The sequence below is a fragment of the Solanum dulcamara genome, chromosome 5 (genome assembly GCF_947179165.1).
Source record: "Solanum dulcamara chromosome 5, daSolDulc1.2, whole genome shotgun sequence".
Taxonomy (NCBI): domain Eukaryota; kingdom Viridiplantae; phylum Streptophyta; class Magnoliopsida; order Solanales; family Solanaceae; genus Solanum; species Solanum dulcamara.
In genome coordinates, this window is record NC_077241.1 from 51,465,333 (window position 1) to 51,492,667 (window position 27,335).

The window sequence follows — 27,335 nt, forward strand, 5'->3', positions numbered from 1 at the left end:
TTCACCCAAAAGGACCTTAACCTGAGGCAAAGGAGGTGGCTAGAACTCCTTAAGGACTATGACATGAGTGTGCACTATCATCCGGGTAAAGCTAATGTGGTTGCTGATGCACTTAGTAGAGTGTCTATGGGGAGTATGGCCCATGTGGATGAAAGTAAGAGGGAGTTGGTGAAAGATGTTCACCGATTGGCTAGATTAGGGGTGAAGTTGTGTGGTACTAATGATGGGGGTATGGTTGTTCAAAATAGGTCTGCATCCTCTTTGGTGGTGGATGTTAAATCCAAGCAAGATCTTGACCCAAAGTTTATCGAGTTAAAGAAGTTGGTAAAGGAAAAGAAGATAGAGGTCTTTTCCCAAGGGGGAGATGGGGTACTGTACTATCAAGGTCGGATATGTGTTCCAAATGTTGATGGCTTAAGGAGTTTGATCATGATGGAGGCTCATAATTCTACATACTCCATTCATCCCGGTTCAACGAAAATGTACCGAGACTTAAAGGAGTTGTATTGGTGGGGTGGCATGAAGAAGGACATAGCAAGGTTTGTGTCCGAATGTACGAATTGCCAACAAGTGAAGGCCAAACATCAAAGGCCGGGTGGCCTAGCCCAAGACATTGAAATCCCAACTTGGAAGTGGGAAGATGTGAATATGGATTTTGTAGTGGGTCTGCCTCATACCCGAAAGCGTCATGACTCAATTTGGGTAATTGTTGATAGAATGACTAAGTCATCTCACTTCCTACCGGTTAAAACTTCCTATAGTGCCGAAGACTATGCCAAGTTGTATATTCGGGAGTTGGTGAGGTTGTATGGTGTGCCATTATCCATTATTTCGGATCGTGGTACCCAATTCACTTCTCACTTCTGGAGATCATTTCAAAAAGGCCTCGGTACTAAGGTAAAGTTGAGCACAGCATTCCATCCTCAAACGGATGGGCAAGCCGAAAGGACGATTCAAACACTAGAGGATATGTTAAGGGCTTGTGTGTTGGAGTTTAAAGGGAATTGGGATGATCATCTACCTCTCATCGAGTTTGCCTATAATAATAGTTACCACTCAAGTATTGAGATGGCACCGTTTGAGGCTTTGTATGGGAGACGATGTAGATCACCGGTTGGTTGGTTCGAAGTAGGTGAGATGACCTTGTTGGGCCCCAATTTGGTACTTGATGCTTTAGAGAAGGTGAAGATCATTAGAGAAAGGTTGAAGACGGCTCAAAGTCGTCAAAAGTCCTATTCTGACACTAGGAGAAGGGATCTTGAGTTTAATGTGGATGATTGGGTGTATCTGAAGGTTTCACCCATGAAAGGTGTGGTTCGATTTGGTAAGAAAGGGAAATTGAGCCCTAGATATGTAGGGCCTTATAGAATCGTGAGACGTGTTGGTAAGGTTGCATATGAGTTGGAATTACCATTGGAAATGGCCATGGTTCATCCGGTGTTTCACGTGTCTATGTTGAAAAAACATGTGGGTGATCCTAGTTCCATTGTACCTATGGGAGTAGTGAATATTGAAGAAAACTTGACCTATGAAGAAGTTCCTGTGGAAATTTTGGACCGACAAGTTAAGAGATTGAGGAACAAAGAAATTGCATCTGTTAAAGTCCTTTGGAGGAATCAACAAATAGAAAGTGCAACATGGGAAGCAGAAGCGGATATGATTAAGAGATACCCTCATCTTTTCCCCTCTACCCAAACCTAAGGTATTAAGTTGTCCTTGCTCAATTACTTGAAATCCTTACATCTCAACTTTTCTTGTCATATGCTTGCAAAATTATGAAATATATTTTAAATAATATTTTAAATTACAATGTTGCATTAATGATAGGTTGTTTGTTAACACTCTACTCTACTCAAACTAAGTCTTTTCTCATTCGAGGACGAATGTTCCCAAGGGGGAGATAATGTAACATCCCCTAAAAACATTGTATACAATGTTTCAATTTTTGCCTAAACATGATATAGCCTCTGTATTTTGGTCATAACTTTTCATAGGAATATCCAAATTGAGTGATTCAAATTTCCGAGTAACCACAAGATCATTACCTACAACTTTTATGAAGAACATATTTTAAGATTCGGAGGTTAAGTAGGTCAAATAAATTAATCTTTGTAAGGTAGGATGCTGTGACGGAAATGAGTGTTTATAGAATAAAAATCATATCTCACTGTAGGTTTATCCAAATTGGTTTATTCTTGAACGATATGAAACTAGACTTCCATATCTACAATTCTTATGAAGACACCAAATCCTAATAAGGAATTTATCTTATTCAAACGTAGCTCCCAAAACGAGTATTCTGTCAAAGATAACTCATTTCACCTACCATAGAAAGATCTAGATACATTTGACATCACTCATGACATAAATTGTCCTCCATTTAACATCATCCATGACATCAATATATTCCACTAAATTTTCAGATTTTTATTTATAATTATTTTATTTATTGTTAGGTCCTCTTTCCCATCTATAAATACCCACCGTATTTCCTCATTTTATTCATCAAGCTTTCTCAAGCAAATCTTCTCTCTATACAATTCTTTACACATTCTCAAATATAGTTTTAGTTCTTAGTAGTGAAGAAATACTATTCCGGTAATTCATATATTCCGGGTAGTACACAAAACGTTCCGGCAAGGAGAAAAGCTAGGACTCAAGAGTGGTCATTAAGTCTTCCGGTACCAACTAAAGCTTCGGTTTCCAGGTATGTAAGGCTTCAATGAGAGTATTCCTTCCACTCTCATGCCTAAATTATTTTGATTATATGATAAATTATATTTATTTTCTCCAAGCTCTACTCTAAGTTATGTGGGTATTTATCCATGGGTTCTTCCACCCATGTAGTCCAAAAACTCTTTCAATTAAGTCTCTTGATTTCAAGTAATATTTTCTTATGGTAATTCTTAATTTTACTTAATAATATGAATCATGGTTAAACTAATGATTATTGCTCTATTTTGATGCAACATAATTTCATATGTATGAATTGATGGTTTACAAGTAATTCTTTTATTTATCTATTTAAAGGTTCTTGAAATTCATGGTGGGTTATTTAAAGCATAATTTTTAATTAATGGATTTCAAAGTATTTATGTATATATTTATTTACATACATATTTGCAAGTTGAAGTGATTTGAACCACCTAGTTTTACTATGTTTTTAATAAAGTTTGACTTAAAATCTTTGACTCCAAATAAATATTTATGAAAGTAATATCTATGATCAAAAAAGGAGTCTTATGAAATGAAAGAATGATGAAATGATATGAATCATGGATTCTTTATGCAATAAGGACAATTCTTGCATATTTGAATTATCAAATGTTTTAATGAGCTATTCTACCGAATATGATGTTTGAATTCTCAAGTTATATGCTATGAATATTTTGAAGTATTAAACTATTCCGTGGGATTGACTTAGCACCGAATGAGGCATTGAGGTGGGATTCGGTAAGGGAATCCTAGTAGCAACCCCTTGTCTCATTAACTATGTGCCAACATAGGAGCCCTTGTAGGCTTAGGCTAATGGATCCATAAATAGCCCTTAAAGTTAAAGTTAAAGAAACGAATGAAGTTGACGGAGTTCTACCCGGCAAGTAGTCTCCCCGGCCAACGTAGGGGGTTATGTTGGATTCCATGTAATAGCTCGCATGGTCTTAAATGTCGGTTATGGTTAATTTCCCACAAAATGAATGTTTTAAAGGATATATATATGATTTATTATGCATACATTAAATTATGTTCCATATTACATAAATATTTTAATGTTTCCTCAATGTTCATGCATCCTTACATACTTAGTACATTCAAAGTACTAATGCATACTCTTTTGCCTATATGATATCACCATGTAGGGATCAGTGCTCCTCCTCATTCTCCTCCACGTGGCTAGTTGATATTCCATTGAAGACTACTTTTGGTGAGTTCCCATGTTCCGGGAACAATACTCCTTTATCTTTCTAGTTTATGATATGTTAAGATATTTTACTATGGAATTTCTTCTATTATGATTGAGGGTGAGCTAGGGACTTGTCTTAGCCCCGTTAAATCGAATAGTTAGAGGTATTGTTGGACATATGTAAGTTGAAGATTTATTATGATTTCCGCTTGTTTATTTATCATCATTACCTATGAAAGGCTAAAAGAATGCTAAGAGGCTTGTTTGAGGTACTTTCGGGTTTCTCATTCGCCATGTCACATCTAGGCCCTAGGCTTGGGTCGTGACAATTTCTATCTTCTTCTTCCATTTGTCAAAGTAGCAAAGATAGTTGGACCACCTATCACAAAATGACAAATGTGTCTCTATCTTACTAAAATGAATCCTTATCTTCTACATCTTGATCTTTATCTCTTTTTCCACAAGTAAGAGTTTTATTCGGATGATGTGGACATGACATCTTCAATTATCTTTTCTTTTCTCGGAGAGCAGAATTCACACGTCCCTTTGGCGTGCTTTCTCATTTCACATAATCGTTGTTGTGCTTGTGGACTTGATTTAATAATTCCCTTATTAATCAGGTCTATCTTGGTTTGCATATATCTTTTTGCCGATGGTGGTGTAGTTTTAGCAGGGGCAATCATAATTGAGGAATGTATTTTCGTTCCTCCATAGGTCCTGAATCCTCTTTTGAAACTATGTTCCATGTTTTGCAACACAATCCTTAATCCAATAGCACGTCTATAATGGACATCTTTGTTGGAGAATCTCTGAAATATCTTTTCTTGAAAATTATTTATAATATTAAAATCGTCGGCCTTTCCAATTTGTATAAAATGGTAGGCAGGATATCTTTCTTCTTTGTAAAAATCCGGTCCGGCAGAAATAAACTTAAGGACCAAAATATCTTTGATGGTAATCGTTGGGTTATTCAGATAACAATCTTTAACTCCGTCTTGTACCCATGACGGTAATCTACTAATTTCCGGAAAATTTGGAAAAGTAAGATAAATAGAATTTACCGCTCCAAAATCATACCAGTATCTAATTTCTTGGGGGGATGAATCTTGCAAATAATTGATTCGAGGATATATCCCCGTAAAATCGATATATCTGTTGGGAGTAGTTTTAAGAGAAAATAAATCTCTCATTATCTGTTCTTGATCTCCAATGGCTTGAAGTATCTTATCGAAGTTTTCTTTATATCCCAAAGTAACTCCTTTTTGAGGCAATTGGGGTCTAAAAAATATATTTTCATACTTATCTTTTTCTTCCATATTTGTCGAGGTATTATCATCTTTATTAGCTTTTATCAAGCTATTAACAATATCATAAGAATCGCTGCATTATCCAATTTTGGACGTTATCTGGGCACATACGCTGATTAATTTGTCAGCAATCAGTTGTGTCACGACCCAAAATGGTCCGTGAGTGGCACCCACACTTAACCTCCTGGGTGGGAGAACCAACGATACAAACCCCAACTAATAACAATAACGCGGAAACTCAAATAAATATATTTTTCCCCAAAATCTGAAAGTCATCACATTAAGGACATCTAATTTCTAAAACTAAGTCTGGAAGTATCAAACACTAAAATAAACAAATAACAAAATGTGTCCGAAAACTAAAGACACCATGTCACAACCGGGAGAATTCATCACGAGCTAGAAGGATAGCTCACCCTGAAATCCGATGATCTTGAGACTGACTAGAGCTGAGGTCGAGTCGAAGTCTGTGGAACACTCGCTGCACTCCACAAAATAAAACAAGAAAGATACAAGTAGGGGTCAGTACAGGACAACATGTACTGAGTAGGTATCATCGGTCGACTCAAAATAGAAATCAATATACATAAAATAATAGTGGGAAATCAACAACAACACTTAACAGGTGGCAACCAACAAACAGTTACATAACCGGTCAACAATATCAAGATCACACATGAGGACTCAAGCCTCCACACCACACTTTTTGAAATATGAGTTTTTGGAGATTGGGTAGCATTAAGTAATTTTAATTTATTTCCCTTTAATATTACCGTGCCGGAACGTGACACCCGATCCAAATATACTATGTCGGAACGTGACACCCGATCCAAATATACCGTGTCGGAACGTGACACCCGATCCAAATATGCTGTGTCGGAACGTGACACCCGATCCAAATGTAATTAATTTATCATTCCTTATGATTATATTCCACTTCATTAACAATATTTCATCAAGCCTTCTTTATTCAAGGCACCATTTTTGATAAGGAAAGTTCAAGATTATAGATTTCATGGCCTCGGGATTTTAGACCAATCACAATAACATATCAACCATCCAGACCACAACAATTAAATGCGTAGTAAACTTCACACATATTACTCGATGAATATCAATCACTATTAAGAGTCTATCTATGATGTAGAATAAAACCATAACCTACCTCAATCGAAGAACCGAAGTCAAGCAAGCTAATCCACCAATGTTTTTCCTTTTTTTGGAGCCTCAGAACGTTTTCAATCTAACAAGTGTATAATATTCGTAAGTAAATGAGTCCATAAACACCCATATTACTATATATATCTAGCTTAAACCCAAAACTTACTCAAATCTATAATTAATTTCCTCAATCTCAAACTTAGGATTAAACCTTAATTTCTTTCAATAACAAAAATCTCATTATAATCATATCCTACAATACACCTATTATTTAATTACCTATCTTAATATATCAAAACTTGAATTATAATGTGATAACTATAAGAAATAATTGGAGTCAAATTACTGAGGACTCTATTTGTCCCTAATCCATTAGCGCCAACTCCACTGGAGCACGGAAAATCCAATGAAGAAACGTTAATATACAACCCAATTATTTTGATAATCAGCACATGCTAATGTTCTCTGGTTTTTCAATATTCTAATTAGCATTCTTTATATTTTGGCCTAGCATTAGTTAGAACAGTGAGGTAGTACTGTAATTGTTAGTTTGATAACTATAGTTCTAGATCCTCACGCCTAATCATTAAGAATTCATTGGTAAATCATTGGCCCTCCAATTGTCTTCCCATTAACAATGTATCATTATATTATAATCCTAACAATCTGTTAAACATTCAACGACTTGACAATTATGAAGCTCTTACCTGAACCCGTCTTCATCACCGTTTGCAGGCAAGTTCTCGCCTCCTCTCGTTTCTTTTCTTTATAAAATAATTAGGTACTAAAAGTAACAAACCCTATTAATTTATTTTAGTAGATATAAAATAAAAGGTATAGGGTATTAAATAAATTATCTATTTAGACCATCAATTAAATTAGTTATCCAAATTCACCCCTCAACTACATAAGCATAGTTATTGAATAGTCCAAAATACCAATTAAAATTTACGGGATGAGTCTTTTATGAAATAAAGAGTTCTAGTTCTCAAAACGACCTAATGGGTCGTTACAATAGATACCAATTTACCCACCGTTCGTCCCCGAACGGTCAAGAGAAGAGTGAGGATAGAAAATGGTACCTGACTCGATGAATAAATGTGGATATTTTCCACGCATGTCAGCCTCAATCTCCCAAGTGGACTCCTCAACAGGAGGATTTCTCCACTGGACCTTCACAGACGCAATCTCCCTTGATCTCAACTTGCGAACCTCCCTATCAAGAATAGCCACAGGCTCTTCCTCATAAGACAAATTCTCATCAAGCAAGACCGAATCCCAGCGAACAATATAGTTTCCATCACCATGATATTTCTTTAGCATAGACACATGAAACACTGGGTGCACTCCAGACAAACCTGGAGGTAAAGCCAATTCATAGGCCACCTCTCCAACACGCTTAAGAACTTCAAACGGCCCAATATACCTCGGACTGAGCTTACCTCGCTTACCGAATCTCACCACACCCTTCATGGGTGAAACCTTCAACAACACTTGTTCTCCCTCCATAAACTCCATGTCCCTGACTTTTCGGTTTGCATACTCCTTCTGCCTGCTCTGAGCTGCTAGAAGCTTCTCCTGAATGATTTTCACCTTCTCTAACGATTCTCTCAAAAGATCAGTTCCCCAAGGTCTCACCTCAAATGCATCAAACCAACCAATAGGAGACCTACATCTCCTCCCATACAACGCCTCAAACGGAGCCATATCAATACTCGAGTGATAGCTATTATTATACGAGAACTCTGCTAGGGGTAGGAACTGATCCTAATGACCACCAAAATCTATCACGCATGCACGAAGCATATCCTCTAGCACTTGAATTGTCCTCTCAGACTGCCCATCAGTCTGAGGATGAAATGCAGTACTAAGATCCAATCTAGTACCTAACTCAGCATGCAAGGTCCTCCAAAAGTTAGAAGTAAATTGTGTACCTCTATCTGATATGATAGAAACCGGAACTCCATGTAATCGAACAACCTCACGGATATAGAGTTTGGCTAACTTCTCTGCATCATAAGTCACCTTGACTGGAATGAAGTGAGCAGACTTAGTTAACCTGTCAACAATCACCCATATAGAATCAAACTTACCCAATGTCTTTGGAAGTCCGACCACAAAATCCATTGTAATTCTTTCCCACTTCCATTCAGGAATAGGCATTCTTTGCAGTGTCCCTCCAGGCCTTTGGTGTTCATATTTTACCTGCTGACAATTTGGACAATGGGCAACAAAATCAGCAATGTCACGTTTCATTCTGCTCCACCAATAATGTTGTCTCAGATCGCGATACATCTTGGTTGCACCAGGATGTATAGAGTACCTCGAACTATGAGCCTCTGCAAGAATAGTCTGAATTAAATTATCAATACGGGGCACACATACCCGCCCCTTAATCCTCAAGATGCCTTCCTCATCGATCACGGCCTCCTTGGCCTCTCCCTGCAAGACCATATCACGAATTCGACTCAGCGTCTCATCTTCAAATTGCTTTTCTTTAATCTTGTCAAGGAAAGAAGATCTTGCCTCCACACAGGCCAAAAATCCTCCCTTCTCAGTTACTTCCAGCCTCATAAAGTCATTAGCCAGAGTTTGAACCTCTCTAGCCAATGGACGTCTAGAAACCTGCAAATGAGCTAAACTCTCCATGCTCCCTGCTTTTCTGCTCAAGGCATCAGCCACTACATTAGCTTTTCCTGGATGATAAAGAATAGTGATATCATAATCCTTTAGCAATTCCATCCACCTCCTCTGCCTCAAGTTCAAGTTTTTCTGAGTGAATACATGTTGTAAACTGCGATGATCTGTATACACTTCACATTTTACCCCATATAGATAATGTCTCCACTGCTTCAATGCAAATACAACCGCAGCCAACTCTAAATCGTGAGTGGGATAATTACGCTCATGCACCTTCAATTGCCTTGAAGCATAGGCAATTACCTTCTTCTCCTGCATTAGCACTGCACCTAAACCAGAATATGATGCATCACAATAAACAATGAAATTCTTACCTTCTACTGGCAGGGCAAGAATTGGTGCAGTAGTCAATAAGGTCTTGAGTTTCAGAAAGCTCTTTTCACACTCATCCGACCATACAAATGGAACTTTCTGCTTGGTCAGATTAGTCAGCTGGGAAGCAATAGAAGAAAATCCCTTGACGAACCGGCGGTAGTAGCTAGCCAAACCAATAAAACTCCTTACCTCTGAGATATTAGTGGGCCTTGCCCAACTCTTCACTGCTTCAATCTTCTGGGGATCCACCATCACTCCATCTTTAGAAACCACGTGCCCTAAGAAAGACACTGAATCAAGCCAGAACTCACACTTGGAGAATTTGGCATATAACTTCTTCTTCCTTAACAATCCCAGAACAGTTCTTAGATGCTCTTCATGTTCTTTTTGGCTCTTTGAGTAGATCAATATATCATCAATAAAAACAATAACAAAGAGGTCCAAATATGGCTTAAAAATTCCATTCATCAGACTCATGAAAGCAGCAGGCGCATTTGTAAGCCCAAAAGACATTACTAAGAATTCATAGTGACCATACCTGGTTCGAAAAGCCGTCTTTGGTACATCTGTCGCCCGTATTTTCAGCTGGTGGTAACCAGACCTCAAATCAATTTTTGAGAAAACACAAGCACCCTCCAACTGATCGAATAAGTCATCAATGCGGGGTAGAGGATACCTATTTTTAATAGTCACCTTGTTCAGCTGCCTGTAGTCTATGCACATACGAAGACTACCATCCTTCTTCTTTACAAATAAGACTGGAGCACCCCAAGGAGAGGCACTCGGTCTAATAAACCCTTTACCCAACAATTCCTGGAGTTGGGCCTTCAACTCTCTCAACTCAGCTGGGGCCATTCTATAAGGTGGAATGGAAATAAGGCGAGTGTCGGGCTCTAAGTCGATACAAAAATCTATATCTCTATCAGGTGGCATACCAGGTAAGTCTGCGGGGAAAACATCCATAAACTCACGAACTATAGAGATAGATTCAATCGTCGGCACTTCAGAATTATCATCCCTAAGATGTGCTAGGAAGGCTAAACAACCCTTACTCACCAACCTCTTAGCACGAAGAAAAGAGATAATCTGAACTGGGTGGAAATATAGTCACCCTCCCACACCAACTGATCCATCCCAGGCTTGGCTAATGTCACAGTCTTAGCATTGCAGTCTAAGATAGCAAAATTTGGAGATAGCCAAGTCATACCCAAGATTACATCAAAGTCAACCATCTCCAGAATAATTAAATCTACATAAGTTCTACTCCCCACAAAAGTCACAAGACAAGACCTATACACTTTCTCAACTAGCACAGACTCACCAACAGGTGTAGAAACACGAATAGGCATGTCAAGTAAGTCACAATATAAATCAAGTCCATCAGCAAATGCGGGAGATACATAAGAAAATGTGGATCCAGGATCAAACAATACGAAAGCCAAGCTATCGCAGACCAGAAGAGTACCTGCGATAACAGCATCGGATGCCTCTGCCTCTGATCTCCCAGGGAAGGCATAACAAGGCATAACAATGGGCTCTGTCACTTGTCTGACTTTGTCCCTTACCGGGCTGTACTCCAGTAGTTCCAACCTGCCCGCCACCCCGGCCGGACTGGCGACCACCACGACCTTGGCCACCACGTCCTCCAGAATGACGGCCCCTACCATAGCCGTCGCCTCCACCTCTAACTGCTGGGACTCTATAACCCTGATCATGCCAAGCCTGACTCTGCCTTGGACAATATTTTCTGATATGTCCAGGCTCACCACATCCGTAACAAGTCTTAGGGTCACGAGTGGGTCTTTGTGAAGACGAAGAAGACTGAAGATAACCCCCAAAGTTAGAAAAAGGCTGACTAGTCTTTAACGGACCTCCATCTGAAACCTGCAATGAAGACTGAATAGGACGGATTGAATAATCTCCAGAACTTTGCCCTCTGGAGTAAGAACCACTAAACTCACCTCCTTTACGAAACTTCTTGAATGTTGTCTCTTTAGTGAAGTTATCTGGCTTTACCCCCTCTACCTCTATCACAAAATCAACCACTTCTTGAAAGGATTTTGCTGAAGCAGCAACCTGTAAAGCTGGAATTCGCAAATCTGACCTCAATCCCTTCACAAAGCGGCGAATTCGCTCCTCTGGACTGAAGCAAAGCTGAGTAGCATATCTGGCTAAGGCACGAAACTTGGCCTCATAAGCGGTAACAGACATCCTCCCCTGCCCTATATTCAGGAACTCGTCTCTCCTCTTGTCCCTTAAGGTCCGGGGAATATACTTCTGCATAAAATAATCAAAAAAGGTTGCCCAGGTCATAGGTGGTGCCTCTGCTGGTCGGCACTCCACGTGAGACCGCCACCACATTTTGGCGTCTCCTTGAAACTGGTATGTCACAAACTCAACACCAAATCGCTCTACTATATCCATTTTATAAAGCAGCTCATGACAATCAACAAGGAAATCATAGGCATCCTCAGATTCAGTACCCCTGAAGACTGGGGGTTTCAACTTCAAGAACTTAACAAAGAGATCATGTTGGTCACTTGTCATTACCGGCCCTGTAGTCAATTGAGGAAACATGCTTGTCCCCAAAGACGCAGTTATGCGGGGAGCCATAACAGCTGCATGTTGAACTCCTGGAATATGAGGTGCTGGGGGAGCTTGTCCCTGATCGGATAACCCACTAAGATAGGTGAGAACCTGGTGGATCATCTCTGGAGTAGGCTGGGGTGGTGCTTCTTTCTCATGAACTTGCTCCTCCTCCACCCCACCATCATCTCTAACTACCTCATCAGCCAGTGGAGGGCTCGCTGCTCTTTTCCTGGCTGGCCCAGCTGTTTGGACCCTGCCCCTGATGGGCTTTCTTCCGCGACCTCTACCACGGCCTCTCGTTGCTACTCTTCCTCTGCCTACAGCCCCAACGGCTGGCTCAGGTGCTCTTGTTGCTCTAGTTCTAACCATCTGCGAAAGTAAAGTGGAGAAGGTCAGATACCAATTTGTATCACCTAGATACCAATTGGATTCAAGTAATAGCACGAAAGAAAGAAAGAATGGAGTTTTCCTAAAGTCCTGTAGCCTCTTGAAGAAAAGTAAAGGCGTCCCTGTACCGTTCCGCAAGTCTCTACTAGACCTGTCCTTGTGTGATGAGATCAATGAACCTAAAGCTCTGATACCAAGTTTGTCACGACCCAAAATGGTCCGTGAGTGGCACCCACACTTAACCTCCTGGGTGGGAGAACCAACGATACAAACCCCAACTAATAACAATAACGCGGAAACTCAAATAAATATATTTTTCTCCAAAATCTGAAAGTCATCACATTAAGGACATCTAATTTCTAAAACTAAGTCTGGAAGTATCAAACACTAAAATAAACAAATAACAAAATGTGTCCGAAAACTAAAGACACCATGTCACAACCGGGAGAATTCATCACGAGCTAGAAGGATAGCTCACCCTGAAATCCGATGATCTTGAGACTGACTAGAGCTGAGGTCGAGTCGAAGTCTGTGGAACACTCGCTGCACTCCACAAAATAAAACAAGAAAGATACAAGTAGGGGTCAGTACAGGACAACATGTACTGAGTAGGTATCATCGGTCGACTCAAAATAGAAATCAATATACATAAAATAATAGTGGGAAATCAACAACAACACTTAACAGGTGGCAACCAACAAACAGTTACATAACCGGTCAACAATATCAAGATCACACATGAGGACTCAAGCCTCCACACCACACTTTTTGAAATATGAGTTTTTGGAGATTGGGTAGCATTAAGTAATTTTAATTTATTTCCCTTTAATATTACCGTGCCGGAACGTGACACCCGATCCAAATATACTGTGTCGGAACGTGACACCCGATCCAAATATACCGTGTCGGAACGTGACACCCGATCCAAATATGCTGTGTCGGAATGTGACACCCGATCCAAATGTAATTAATTTATCATTCCTTATGATTATATTCCACTTCATTAACAATATTTCATCAAGCCTTCTTTATTCAAGGCACCATTTTTGATAAGGAAAGTTCAAGATTATAGATTTCATGGCCTCGGGATTTTAGACCAATCACAATAACATATCAACCATCCAGACCACAACAATTAAATGCGTAGTAAACTTCACACATATTACTCGATGAATATCAATCACTATTAAGAGTCTATCTATGATGTAGAATAAAACCATAACCTACCTCAATCGAAGAACCGAAGTCAAGCAAGCTAATCCACCAATGTTTTTCCTTTTTTTGGAGCCTCAGAACGTTTTCAATCTAACAAGTGTATAATATTCGTAAGTAAATGAGTCCATAAACACCCATATTACTATATATATCTAGCTTAAACCCAAAACTTACTCAAATCTATAATTAATTTCCTCAATCTCAAACTTAGGATTAAACCTTAATTTCTTTCAATAACAAAAATCTCATTATAATCATATCCTACAATACACCTATTATTTAATTACCTATCTTAATATATCAAAACTTGAATTATAATGTGATAACTATAAGAAATAATTGGAGTCAAATTACTGAGGACTCTATTTGTCCCTAATCCATTAGCGCCAACTCCACTGGAGCACGGAAAATCCAATGAAGAAACGTTAATATACAACCCAATTATTTTGATAATCAGCACATGCTAATGTTCTCTGGTTTTTCAATATTCTAATTAGCATTCTTTATATTTTGGCCTAGCATTAGTTAGAACAGTGAGGTAGTACTGTAATTGTTAGTTTGATAACTATAGTTCTAGATCCTCACGCCTAATCATTAAGAATTCATTGGTAAATCATTGGCCCTCCAATTGTCTTCCCATTAACAATGTATCATTATATTATAATCCTAACAATCTGTTAAACATTCAACGACTTGACAATTATGAAGCTCTTACCTGAACCCGTCTTCATCACAGTTTGCAGGCAAGTTCTCGCCTCCTCTCGTTTCTTTTCTTTATAAAATAATTAGGTACTAAAAGTAACAAACCCTATTAATTTATTTTAGTAGATATAAAATAAAAGGTATAGGGTATTAAATAAATTATCTATTTAGACCATCAATTAAATTAGTTATCCAAATTCACCCCTCAACTACATAAGCATAGTTATTGAATAGTCCAAAATACCAATTAAAATTTACGGGATGAGTCTTTTATGAAATAAAGAGTTCTAGTTCTCAAAACGACCTAATGGGTCGTTACAAGTTGTTCACAATCGAAATTAGCAATTTCGATAATATCTGAAACTGCCATTTGAATATCTTTAAATCCTTTATCAATATCTTGAAGATGATCTTTAATTTTTTCCATCTCTGGTGAGAAAATCTGCTGCAATATTTTTATTAGAGCGAATAATTTCAATATCAAAAGAATATTCAGACAAAAGCATTATCGTTTATATTCCGGTTTTGACGGAAGATTATTATGAACAAAAGCCTTTACTTGTGTATTATCAGTTCTAAGAGTAAATCTTTTTGGTAATAAAAAGTAATATAATTTTTGACAACTTTTTACTACGGCTAACAATTCTTTTTCATTAATATGATATCTTGTTTGTGCATCCGAAAAAGTTTCGGAACAATATCTACATAGACATTCTCCTATCTTATTTTTATTAAGATCATAATCTATCTTTTTTAATACTCCGCTCCAGCACTGTTCCGAAGCATCTGTTTCTAAAATTAAATCATCACTATCTTTTGGTAATTGTAATTTTGGTAAGTCTTTGCAAATAGATTTAATATCATATACTTTTTTCATTAAGACTTCATTAAATTCAAAGCTCTTATCCTTTTTTAATAATTCTTGAAATGGCTTTCTTAGTTCAGCCAAATTTTGAATATAATCCGAGGCATAGTTAAGTATCCCTAAAAAGCTTTGTACTTGCTTTTTATCGACTAATTTATCTGGGAAAACAGATATTTTTTCGACGATATGGCTTTGTTATTTAATACCATTTCCGTCAATTATCATTCCTAAAAATTCTATCTCATTTTTTAATAAGCTTGCTTTCTTTTTAGAAAGTGCTAATCCATTTTCTAGACATAAGTTAGTGAATTTATTTAAGTGTATCAAGTGTTCTTCAAGGCTATCGGATAAAACTAAAATATCATCAACGTAGACAAATATATAGTCATAATCTTTAAAGATATTATCCATTTTTCTTTGAAATATCTGTGGTGCATTTTTTAATCCAAATGGCATGACTAACCATTCATATTGCCCTTGCGGGATAGAGAATGCAGTATAATGAACACTATCTTTATTCATTTTTATTTGCCAAAATCCACTTTTACAATCAAATTTAGAAAATATCTTTTTGTTAGTAGTTCTATTAATTAGGCTTTCTTTATGTGGTAAGAAATATCCATCAAATATAGTATTATCATTTAATTTTTTATAGTTAATTACCATCCTTGGTTTATTTCTTACTATCTCTGCATGATTTCTAACCATAAAGGCTGGTGAGCTATGAGGAGAGTTACTAGGTCTTATTATTCTAAGACTTAATAATTCCTTAATCTGTTTTTGGAATTCTTTTTGGTCATCGGGGTTATATCTCATTGGTTTTACTCTAATAACTTTGTCATTATCCTTCATTTCTAACTTGGCTTCTATCTTATTTTTATCCCAAAATTCTAAGGGATTTTCTGAAAAACATTGTTTTAACTTTTGTTTAATCATGTCTAAACTTTCTTCTAATTTATTAAAAGTTATTTGATATTCTAACAAGTTGTTAGATTGTTTATTTATTGTTTGAGGGTTGTCCCAATCAGTATCGTATTGAAGTAATGGAGTACTTTTTGGAAAAATTGGTTTATCTTGATATCCTATATCACCACGCTGGGCCGTGCGGGGTTTAAAGTGAATAGGTAATCTTTTGGAATAAGCAGTTTTAAATCGTTTTACCACAATAATATGTTGACAAGGAGTTTAAATTAAATATTAAATTTAATCTTTCCGTATTGTAAATTTCCTCGTAGTATTCCTAAACAGGCTTCTTTCCTGTTTATTATCCTATTATCTATAATAGCTAAATCTATTGGGTATCTAATCCTTCTCTAAAGGTAGATTTTATTATTATCTGAATTGCTCCTATATGTATCCATCCTAGAGTATTTCGAATTTCCGTTTTTATTTTTCGTAATTTATCTTGAATATCTTTTTTGGATAATAAAGGAATCATTATTTTATTAAAAGTAACTGAAACTTCTAACGCTCTTTCTTGGATATTTAATCCATAAAATAAATGATGTTGTCTTTTTCTTAATCCGAATCTATCAAGTATATTTACGTCAAATCCTGAGTAGTTAGTTATAGAAAACTTTTCTTTTTGTATTTGTTTTAATTTTCTTTTATCAATAAAAATATCTTGTTTATATTCTCCAACTTGTTCTATCGTTTCTTCTATTATATCAGTTTCTATTTCATTACTCATTTTGACTGTCTTCATCTGACGAAGAATAATAATCTGTATCAGTTAAAATAAATATTGTATCGTCGGAATCTACTTCTTCAAAATTATTTAGTTGTATAAATTCTTCTAAATTTATCATTTCTTCGATATCTTCATTGATTTCTATTTTCTTGTTATTATTAGCAAATTTCTTTGGGCATCTATTGGCATAGTGTCCTATCTCTTTGCAGTAGTAACATCTACATTCTTTTGGATTTTTTCTTTTATTATTCCTTTTGTAAAAAGGTTTTTGATATCGTGTATATCCTTTCTTTTTGTAGTATCTAGCTTTTCTCTTTTTAAAATATTTTTTCTTAAAGAGTTTCTTTTTCTTATATTTTCTTTTAATCTTTTTGTAGTAATAGGGACTTTCACATCCAATCATTATAGGCATTTTAGGATTATCACAACATAAACTTATTTTCTTTCTTAATCCTTTTGTTGCTTTAGCTAATATGGCATCTGCACACCATGTACTAAGACTATCTTTTAAATGAGTTATTCTTTTTCCTAAAGTATCGACTGTTCCGGGATTATAAGTATCTATTAACTTTCTACCCCAAGGGTCTGGTATCTTAGTAAAAAACATCGGTAAATACATTTCTGTATTTTTACCTCTGTTGTAAATATAATAATAATAATCTTGAAAGACACAAATATATTTATCTATTTCACACATATCACATAATTGTAATCTTAACAAAGCAATTTCGTATTTTTTAATCGTTGCAGGGTCTTTTAAAATATTACCTTCTCCGGCAAATTCTAATCTTATAGCTTCGGTAGCTCTTGTAATTAAATTAGCAATATTATCATCGGCACCAAAAATATCATTTCGAGTGGCATCATTTAAGTTTTGCCAAAATCTTAACACACTATTTAATAGACTTCGTTCTATAAAATGTTTAGTGGTTCCATAATCCATTTAGTTTACTGTTACTGCTATCCTTAAAGAAGTTTCCCATTTATCTATAGCTTCTTCAGTATTATTAATACAATCTAAATCTAGATATATTCCAAACGGATTAATCGCTTCAGTTTTCATTGATCCTACTGGAGTGTGACTATCTTTTGTTCTTATTGCAGCATTTATACCTGCATAAGCCCTAGAGGGTTTATTAAAACTTGTTCGGCTGGTTTCAGCCTGAGTAGGGAGCTCAGTAATATTGGGATTAAAATCTACTTCTGGTTTGACTGAATCCATTTTTAAATTTATCATATCACCTTCATTTTTTAACTGGGTTCCTTTTATATTTATTATAAGGCTATCTATTTCTGAATTTTCGGAATCGGAGCTTACCATTTTAAATTATTTCCTCCGTATCCTTTAGGTATTTTTATTTTTGAAACATGAGATCCTATAATATCTAAGGTTTATTTATAGGTTCTTTATCAATTTTCATTTCTTTTTTATCTAGTATTTCTTTTAAAGCTTGAATCTCTTTAACTATTAAATTTCCAAAATAAATTATCGTTCTTTGTATTTCATATAAATCTTGCTCTATTTTTAGAGGATCTTTCTCATTCAATAATTTATAATTGGATTTATTTTCCATTTTATCCTAGACTAGCTATCTGATTTTTGAAATAATAGTTTCTTAGTAAATTTATATTATGATTTTCATTTATTATATCTTCATTATTAGCAAGTATTTTTTCTTGTACTCTCTTTATCTGTTCGGACATGGTAGGATCTAATTTTTGTGAATATCTTTTAAGAGCCTCATCTTTTATCTTAGCATTTTTTAAATTTCTTAAAGATGTCCAATATAATCGGTGATCTAACCTTATCTCTGCGAAGGAGGGTTGTCGTTTCATTATCCTATACTTGAAGAATGAGTTTCAATCTCAATTTTAATAAGTTTTATATTATCTGTTAGTCCTTTTATGACTTCATCATGATCATCTAGAATTCGTTTTGTCCTAATTATAGAATCTAGCTCGCTTTTGTTATCTTTTAACATTAAACGTAATAATCTTTTGTATTTTTCTTTACTGTTTTGGGTATCTTTTAAGTGTTTTCTAAACTTCCACAAGTAATTATTATCTATTTTTATATCTGCAAAAGTAGGATGTCTTTTCATTCTATATCTATATCATTAAAATTTTCATAGCACTTTAGTGAGTTAGTTATTCTATCAAATTTATCTTCACTGTTTTCTTGTCTAATCTTTATCTCTAAAGTTGACATGTTTTGTGTAATATCTACTTCCACGTCTTTAACGTCTATCATGGCTCTGATACCAACGGGGAGAGGGGGTCCAGAAAATCGCTGGTTCGTTAAAGTATCGGCTGTTCCGGGATTATAAGTATCTATTAACTTTCTACCCCAAGGGTCTGGTATCTTAGTAAAAAACATCGGTAAATACATTTCTGTATTTTTACCTCTGTTGTAAATATAATAATAATAATCTTGAAAGACACAAATATATTTATCTATTTCACACATATCACATAATTGTAATCTTAACAAAGCAATTTCGTATTTTTTAATCGTTGCAGGGTCTTTTAAAATATTACCTTCTCCGGCAAATTCTAATCTTATAGCTTCGGTAGCTCTTGTAATTAAATTAGCAATATTATCATCGGCACCAAAAATATCATTTCGAGTGGCATCATTTAAGTTTTGCCAAAATCTTAACACACTATTTAATAGACTTCGTTCTATAAAATGTTTAGTGGTTCCATAATCCATTTAGTTTATTGTTACTGCTATCCTTAAAGAAGTTTCCCATTTATCTATAGCTTCTTCAGTATTATTAATACAATCTAAATCTAGATATATTCCAAACGGATTAATCGCTTCAGTTTTCATTGATCCTACTGGAGTGTGACTATCTTTTGTTCTTATTGCAGCATTTATACCTGCATAAGCCCTAGAGGGTTTATTAAAACTTGTTCGGCTGGTTTCAGCCTGAGTAGGGAGCTCAGTAATATTGGGATTAAAATCTACTTCTGGTTTGACTGAATCCATTTTTAAATTTATCATATCACCTTCATTTTTTAACCGGGTTCCTTTTATATTTATTATAAGGCTATCTATTTCTGAATTTTCGGAATCGGAGCTTACCATTTTAAATTATTTTCTCCGTATCCTTCAGGTATTTTTATTTTTGAAACATGAGATCCTATAATATCTAAGGTTTTATTTATAGGTTCTTTATCAATTTTCATTTCTTTTTTATCTAGTATTTCTTTTAAAGCTTGAATCTCTTTAACTATTAAATTTCCAAAATAAATTATCGTTCTTTGTATTTCATATAAATCTTGCTCTATTTTTAGAGGATCTTTCTCATTCAATAATTTATAATTGGATTTATTTTCCATTTTATCCTAGACTAGCTATCTGATTTTTGAAATAATAGTTTCTTAGTAAATTTATATTATGATTTTCATTTATTATATCTTCATTATTAGCAAGTATTTTTTCTTGTACTCTCTTTATCTGTTCGGACATGGTAGGATCTAATTTTTGTGAATATCTTTTAAGAGCCTCATCTTTTATCTTAACATATTTTAAATTTCTTAAAGATGTCCAATATAATCGGTGATCTAACCTTATCTCTGTGAAGGAGGGTTGTCGTTTCATTATCCTATACTTGAAGAATGAGTTTCAATCTCAATTTTAATAAGTTTTATATTATCTGTTAGTCCTTTTATGACTTCATCATGATCATCTAGAATTCGTTTTGTCCTAATTATAGAATCTAGCTCGCTTTTGTTATCTTTTAACATTAAACGTAATAATCTTTTGCATTTTTCTTTACTATTTTGGGTATCTTTTAAGTGTTTTCTAAACTTCCACAAGTAATTATTATCTATTTTTATATCTGTAAAAGTAGGATGTCTTTTCATTCTATATCTATATCATTAAAATTTTCATAGCACTTTAGTGAGTTAGTTATTCTATCAAATTTATCTTCACTGTTTTCTTGTCTAATCTTTATCTCTAAAGTTGACATGTTTTGTGTAATATCTACTTCCACATCTTTAACGTCTATCATGACTCTGATACCAACGGGGAGAGGGGGTCCAGAAAATCGAGTCCAGAAAATCGCTGGTTCGTTAAATCAAGTATCTGAGTGGGTATATTTTCATATCTAACAATGTTATTATCTTGTTTAACAAGTAAAATTAAACCTCCTGAGGAGGAATATGTTATGTCTAAAGTAAACATAATTTTTGAAAGAGAGTAACTTTCAAGAGCAGAGTAATATTATAACAGTATAATACTTCAACTTAAATAAAAAGTCAAGGGTCCAACACGCTTCCATACCTGTCCCGTTTTGACCAAAATTACACCGGGTATCTGTCGAGACTTTTACTGGATATTGCAATCCCAACCTGAAAACAGGTAACTTCTCTAACGTTCCTTCAGCGTAACTCAGCACAGCCTTAGTTCGTTTTCTACTCTAAGGCGTAAGGGTGATATGGAAGGGGAGACTTGTCTTTTTATAAAAGGAAAAAGATTATAACAGTAATAATAATATTTGCTCAAGAAAGTAACTCAAAAACTTCTTAGTTTTTATTCATATCTTGGTAGTGGGGGTATTTTACAAAAGAGAGGAAAATATTTGAGGTTCTTTTCTGATCGATGCCTCTCTATGTTACAAACTATCTCCTTTTATAGATGAAGGAGACGGACTTCAACTATGGACTTCAAAATTAGAAAATAACTTGATAATGACATTATACTTATCCTAAATCTCTAAAGACTTTTCTATCTAACAATAGTGTCATCTTTTTCTACACATATTATTTACTTACAAAATGACAAAATATTAGCTATTAGTCACTATCATATCTTATTACAAAATGATAAAAGGTTAGATAAATGTCGCTATCTTCTCCTTTGTCTTTTCTTCTATCCTTTATTTCTTGCGTATCTTCTCTTCTATTTCTATCTTCTTCTTCCATTTGTCAAAGTAGCAAAGATAGTTGGACCACCTATCACAAAATGACAAATGTGTCTCTATCTTACTAAAATGAATCCTTATCTTCTACATCTTGATCTTTATCTCTTTTTCCACAAGTAAGAGTTTTATTCGGATGATGTGGACATGACATCTTCAATTATCTTTTATTTTCTCGGAGAGCAGAATTCACACGTCCCTTTGGCGTGCTTTCTCATCTCACATAATCGTTGTTGTGCTTGTGGACTTGATTTAATAATTCCCTTATTAATCAGGTCTATCTTGGTTTGCATATATCTTTTTGCCGATGGTGGTGTAGTTTTAGCAGGGGCAATCATAATTGAGGAATGTATTTTCGTTCCTCCATAGGTCCTGAATCCTCTTTTGAAACTATGTTCCATGTTTTGCAACACAATCCTTAATCCAATAGCACGTCTATAATGGACATCTTTGTTGGAGAATCTCTGAAATATCTTTTCTTGAAAATTATTTATAATATTAAAATTGTCGGCCTTTCCAATTTGTATAAAATGGTAGGCAGGATATCTTTCTTCTTTGTAAAAATCCGGTCCGGCAGAAATAAACTTAAGGACCAAAATATCTTTGATGGTAATCGTTGGGTTATTCAGATAACAATCTTTAACTCCGTCTTGTACCCATGACGGTAATCTACTAATTTCCGGAAAATTTGGAAAAGTAAGATAAATAGAATTTACCGCTCCAAAATCATACCAGTATCTAATTTCTTGGGGGGATGAATCTTGCAAATAATTGATTCGAGGATATATCCCCGTAAAATCGATATATCTGTTGGGAGTAGTTTTAAGAGAAAATAAATCTCTCATTATCTGTTCTTGATCTCCAATGGCTTGAAGTATCTTATCGAAGTTTTCTTTATATCCCAAAGTAACTCCTTTTTGAGGCAATTGGGGTCTAAAAAATATATTTTCATACTTATCTTTTTCTTCCGTATTTGTCGAGGTATTATCATCTTTATTAGCTTTTATCAAGCTATTAACAATATCATAAGAATCGCTGCATTATCCAATTTTGGACGTTATCTGGGCACATACGCTGATTAATTTGTCAGCAATCAGTTGTTCACAATCGAAATTAGCAATTTCGATAATATCTGAAACTGCCTTTTGAATATCTTTAAATCCTTTATCAATATCTTGAAGATGATCTTTAATTTTTTCCATCTCTGGTGAGAAAATCTGCTGCAATATTTTTATTAGAGCGAATAATTTCAATATCAAAAGAATATTCAGACAAAAGCATTTGCCATCTAATAAATCGTTTATATTCCGGTTTTGACGGAAGATTATTATGAACAAAAGCCTTTACTTGTGTATTATCAGTTCTAAGAGTAAATCTTTTTGGTAATAAAAAGTAATATAATTTTTGACAACTTTTTACTACGGCTAACAATTCTTTTTCATTAATATGATATCTTGTTTGTGCATCCGAAAAAGTTCCGGAACAATATCTACATAGACTTTCTCCTATCTTATTTTTATTAAGATCATAATCTATCTTTTTTAATACTCCGCTCCAGCACTGTTCCGAAGCATCTGTTTCTAAAATTAAATCATCACTATCTTTTGGTAATTGTAATTTTGGTAAGTCTTTGCAAATAGATTTAATATCATTTACTTTTTTCATTAAGACTTCATTAAATTCAAAGCTCTTATCCTTTTTTAATAATTCTTGAAATGGCTTTCTTAGTTCAACCAAATTTTGAATATAATCTGAGGCATAGTTAAGTATCCCTAAAAAGCTTTGTACTTGCTTTTTATCGACTAATTTATCTGGGAAAACAGATATTTTTTCGACGATATGGCTTTGTAATTTAATACCATTTCTGTCAATTATCATTCCTAAAAATTCTATCTCATTTTTTAATAAGCTTGCTTTCTTTTTAGAAAGTGCTAATCCATTTTCTAGGCATATTAAAAAAGTAGAATCCGACGATACAATATTTATATTAACTGATACAGATTATTATTCATCATCAGATGAAGATAGTCAAAATGAATAATGAAATAGAAACTGATATAATAGAAGAAAATATAAACAAGATATTTTTATTGATAAAAGAAAATTAAACCAAATACAAAAAGAAAAGTTTTCTTCGACTAACTACTCAGGATTTGTGTAATGACCTTGAGGGTAATTTTCAAAAATTTGTACAAAACACGCGTGAACAGTAACACGCGTGAACAATAACTTTTTGGGCAGAAAATGCCCCTTTCTTCCCATTTCAATATTTTCATCAATTATTTGAGTTCTTGAACTCCTTGAGGTGATTTGAGAAGAGAATTTTAAGGCAAAGTGTTGGGTAAGTGATTTGTAACCTAAAACCTTTCCTTTTCATTAAGTTTTTGATGATTTTAACCCCTAAAGTTTAGTTTCAAACCCCAATTTTTTTGTTTCTTCCCTAATTTGAATTTAAGGAAAATGGTGATTTCTAACTCGTTTTGAGCTCTATTTTTATGGTTTTTTCAACCATGAGTTCCTTATTACAAGTAGAATGTGATTGTCCAATAAATTTCTAGATTTGACATTTTTTGGAAATAATTAATTTTTGGATCATTTTACCCCCGGTTCGGAAACCTATCAATATGGGTGTCATTGGACTCCTTGTGATGTGTATGTTTTATTGTTGATGGTGGGTTGTCAGTCCGAGCATTGAATTCGAGAGTTGCTTGTTCGGTAGAGGTGTTCGAGTGCGGTTTCGGTAATTGAGGTAGGTTTGGCTATCCTTCTTTGAGATTGAGATGGGGTAATTAGTCATTCATATGTTATAGACTTTAAGATGAAGTCGTAGTATGAGTTGAAAATGTTATATATATATATTGTGATGCCCATGTGGGAGCTTATTTATTAATATATTGCTATGTGGGGGTTTATTTGTATTACATAGCCCGTGTGGAGGCCTTATTTGTTATTTTATTTGTTTTGAGAGCATGTGATTCGTGATTTGCCTAAGAGAGAGGCTTGAGTATATATTATTTGACTTGTGATGCTTGCCTGAGAGGTTGAGTTGGGGGTTTTGAGAATGCTTGAGTATTGAAATATTATTGAGAAAGGGATAAATATTTCTATTACTATTTATTGAGGGTAAATATCATGTGTAGGTTAAGTTTGAGAACTTTGAACCTTCTACCACATGTGAGTTGAATATTACTTCCATGTCATATGTATTTTGATGCATTCATCCTCGTTCATCATAGAAGTTGAGAAATATAAAAATTCTTTTTGAGAAAGAAAATGAAACACCTTTAAACCTTTATATCTTGAGTTCCTATCCGAGGCAGTATTACGGTAGGGTAGTGGATGCATTGTGATCCCTTGACCACGAGGAGGTGGAAAGGATAATGAGATATTGTGATTGAGGTATATGGTCTACGAGACCTCCATGGGTCCTGCTTGGTAGTACAGCTCGGCAGGTGTATACGACAGGTTGTGTGACAGTCTTGATTCCACCGTACCACCACATCATTACATTATCATATTACATTGCATTGCATTGATATCTGTGCTGCTTGAATTATCTAATTAATTGTGATTATGAGCTGTTATTACGGGTCTACTTTACTCGCGCCACTATATTTATAAACTGGCGGCACCGATGCCGAAGTGAGACTTTTTTGTATGCAGGTGGAAGCGTTCCTTAGTTTATTTCATAGGTTTGATTAATTCCTTATACTCAGTCAGCTAAAACCTACTAAGTACATGTGAATTGTACTCACCCCTACTTCTGTATCCCTTTTTGATGTAGATACTAGTCGGGGTACCTCACGTGGCAGTTGATATTCTAGCGGATTGTGTATTCTCAGATTAATAGTGAGGTCCCAGAATTCAGATCGTCACTAGTCTATTCTTATTTTTCAGTCTTTTGTATCATTCAGAGACTTATGTTGTATCTTCAGATTTGAACCTTGTATTAGATGCTCTTTATACTTATGACACCAGGTTTTGGGATAATTTTCTCTTTATTGTTTTTCTTTTTATTTAAATTGTGGAATCACTTTCACCTTTGGGAGTCTGGTATGAGTTTTATTTTTAGGATTACACATCAGATTGGGTTTTGAGATGTGTGTCATCATGACCTCAATTTTTGGGTCGTGACAAATTGGTATCAGAGCACTAGGTTCACCGGTCTCATAAATTAAAAAGGAGGGTGTCTAGTAGAGTCTTGCGGATTGGTACGTAGATGTCTGTACTTATATTTGAGAGGCTACAAGATACTTAATAGGAGGATTTACTTCTTTTTACTCCATTCGTGCAATTTATTCATATCAAGTGTTATATACCTCTAATCTATTCTTTCTGCGCAGATGGTGAGGACTAGAGCCACAATTACTGAGGGTGAGGCTATACCTGCTGCCCAAGCCCCAGTATGCGGGCGAGGTAAAGGATGTGGTGGAGTCACAGGACGAGGCCGAGCGAGGGGAGTGGCACCTGCCTGTAGATGAGCTAGAGAGCCATCACCTGAGCCCATGTACGAGTAGAGGATGACCTGGAGTAGAATACTGAGGAGTAGAGGCTATCCCAGCCCCTTGTGGTTCCCAATAGTGCTTTGATACTTTAGGAGCTACTAGTTCAATTATTGGCTAGACTGGATGGTGCTCCTACCTCTAGTATTCTTCCAAGTAGCATAGGTTCTCCTATCATAGTTGGTGCTACACCAACAGTTCAGGGGGTTAGTGTAGGATTTCATACTTATGGTTTTTCTTTAGTGCCTTCTATTGCACCTCTGAGATTTGCAGCTCCACCAGTTTCTGCTAGTGCTGCCATGTCGATAGTTGAGCAGAAAAGCTTTGAGAGGTTTGTTCGATTGGCGCCTCTAAGGTTTGATGATACAGCCGGAGAGAAAGCCTATGACTTTTTGACTGAGTGCCAAGACAGGTTGTTCAACCTAGGTTTCTTAGAGGCACATGGAGTAGCTTACACTTCATATCAATTTGCGGGAGTAGCCAAGGAGTGGTGGAGGTTAGTTCTTGCCTGTGGACCTATTGGTTCTCCTGTGATTAGTTAGGAACAATTTACTAAGATGTTTCTTGACATATTTATGCCTTATAGCCTCCGTGATCAATGTAGGGATGAGTTTGATAGACTGGAGCAGGGCTCCCTATCTGTATCTGAGTACGAGACTCGCTTTCATGAGTTATCTCATTATGCTATGTCGAGTATTCCCACTGAGTTTGAGTGGATTCGCAAGCTAGTGAAGGGATTTGCTGGTTATCTCCAGAAGGCTATAACCTCTCTTGTACTGTCTAGAGGTACATTTTAGAGTATTATTGATCATGCCAGGATGATAGAGAGTATCCGACGTGCTAGACAGGGCGGGGCCAAGAGGTTCCATCAGCAGGGTCAGTTCAGCGGTTATTCTTCTAAGGCCAAAGAATATTCAGGTTCAGGAACCCATAGTTATCAGGGCAGACCAGTCCAGGCATCTATTCAGGGTTCTTCGGGCTCCGAAGGACATTTTGACACTTTTGGTTATCCTCCACGGGGTTTAGGTCTTCGAGGTTGTTATGTGTGTGATGAGTTCGGGCATAAGGCC

General features: G+C 35.5%; 1 protein-coding gene across 1 annotated transcript; it reads right to left on the bottom strand.

Moving 5' to 3' along the window:
- Positions 1-7,395: 7,395 nt before the first annotated feature.
- On the bottom strand, positions 7,396-18,054 carry LOC129890593 (uncharacterized). Its single transcript, XM_055966116.1, has 10 exons — positions 17,785-18,054; positions 11,935-12,342; positions 11,660-11,763; positions 11,346-11,551; positions 10,850-11,131; positions 10,188-10,421; positions 10,078-10,086; positions 9,061-9,950; positions 8,197-8,259; positions 7,396-7,611 (listed from the first exon to the last, which is right to left on the bottom strand). Exons 1-10 carry the CDS (start codon positions 18,052-18,054, stop codon positions 7,396-7,398), a joined length of 2,682 nt encoding a protein of 893 aa, XP_055822091.1.
- Positions 18,055-27,335: the final 9,281 nt, after the last annotated feature.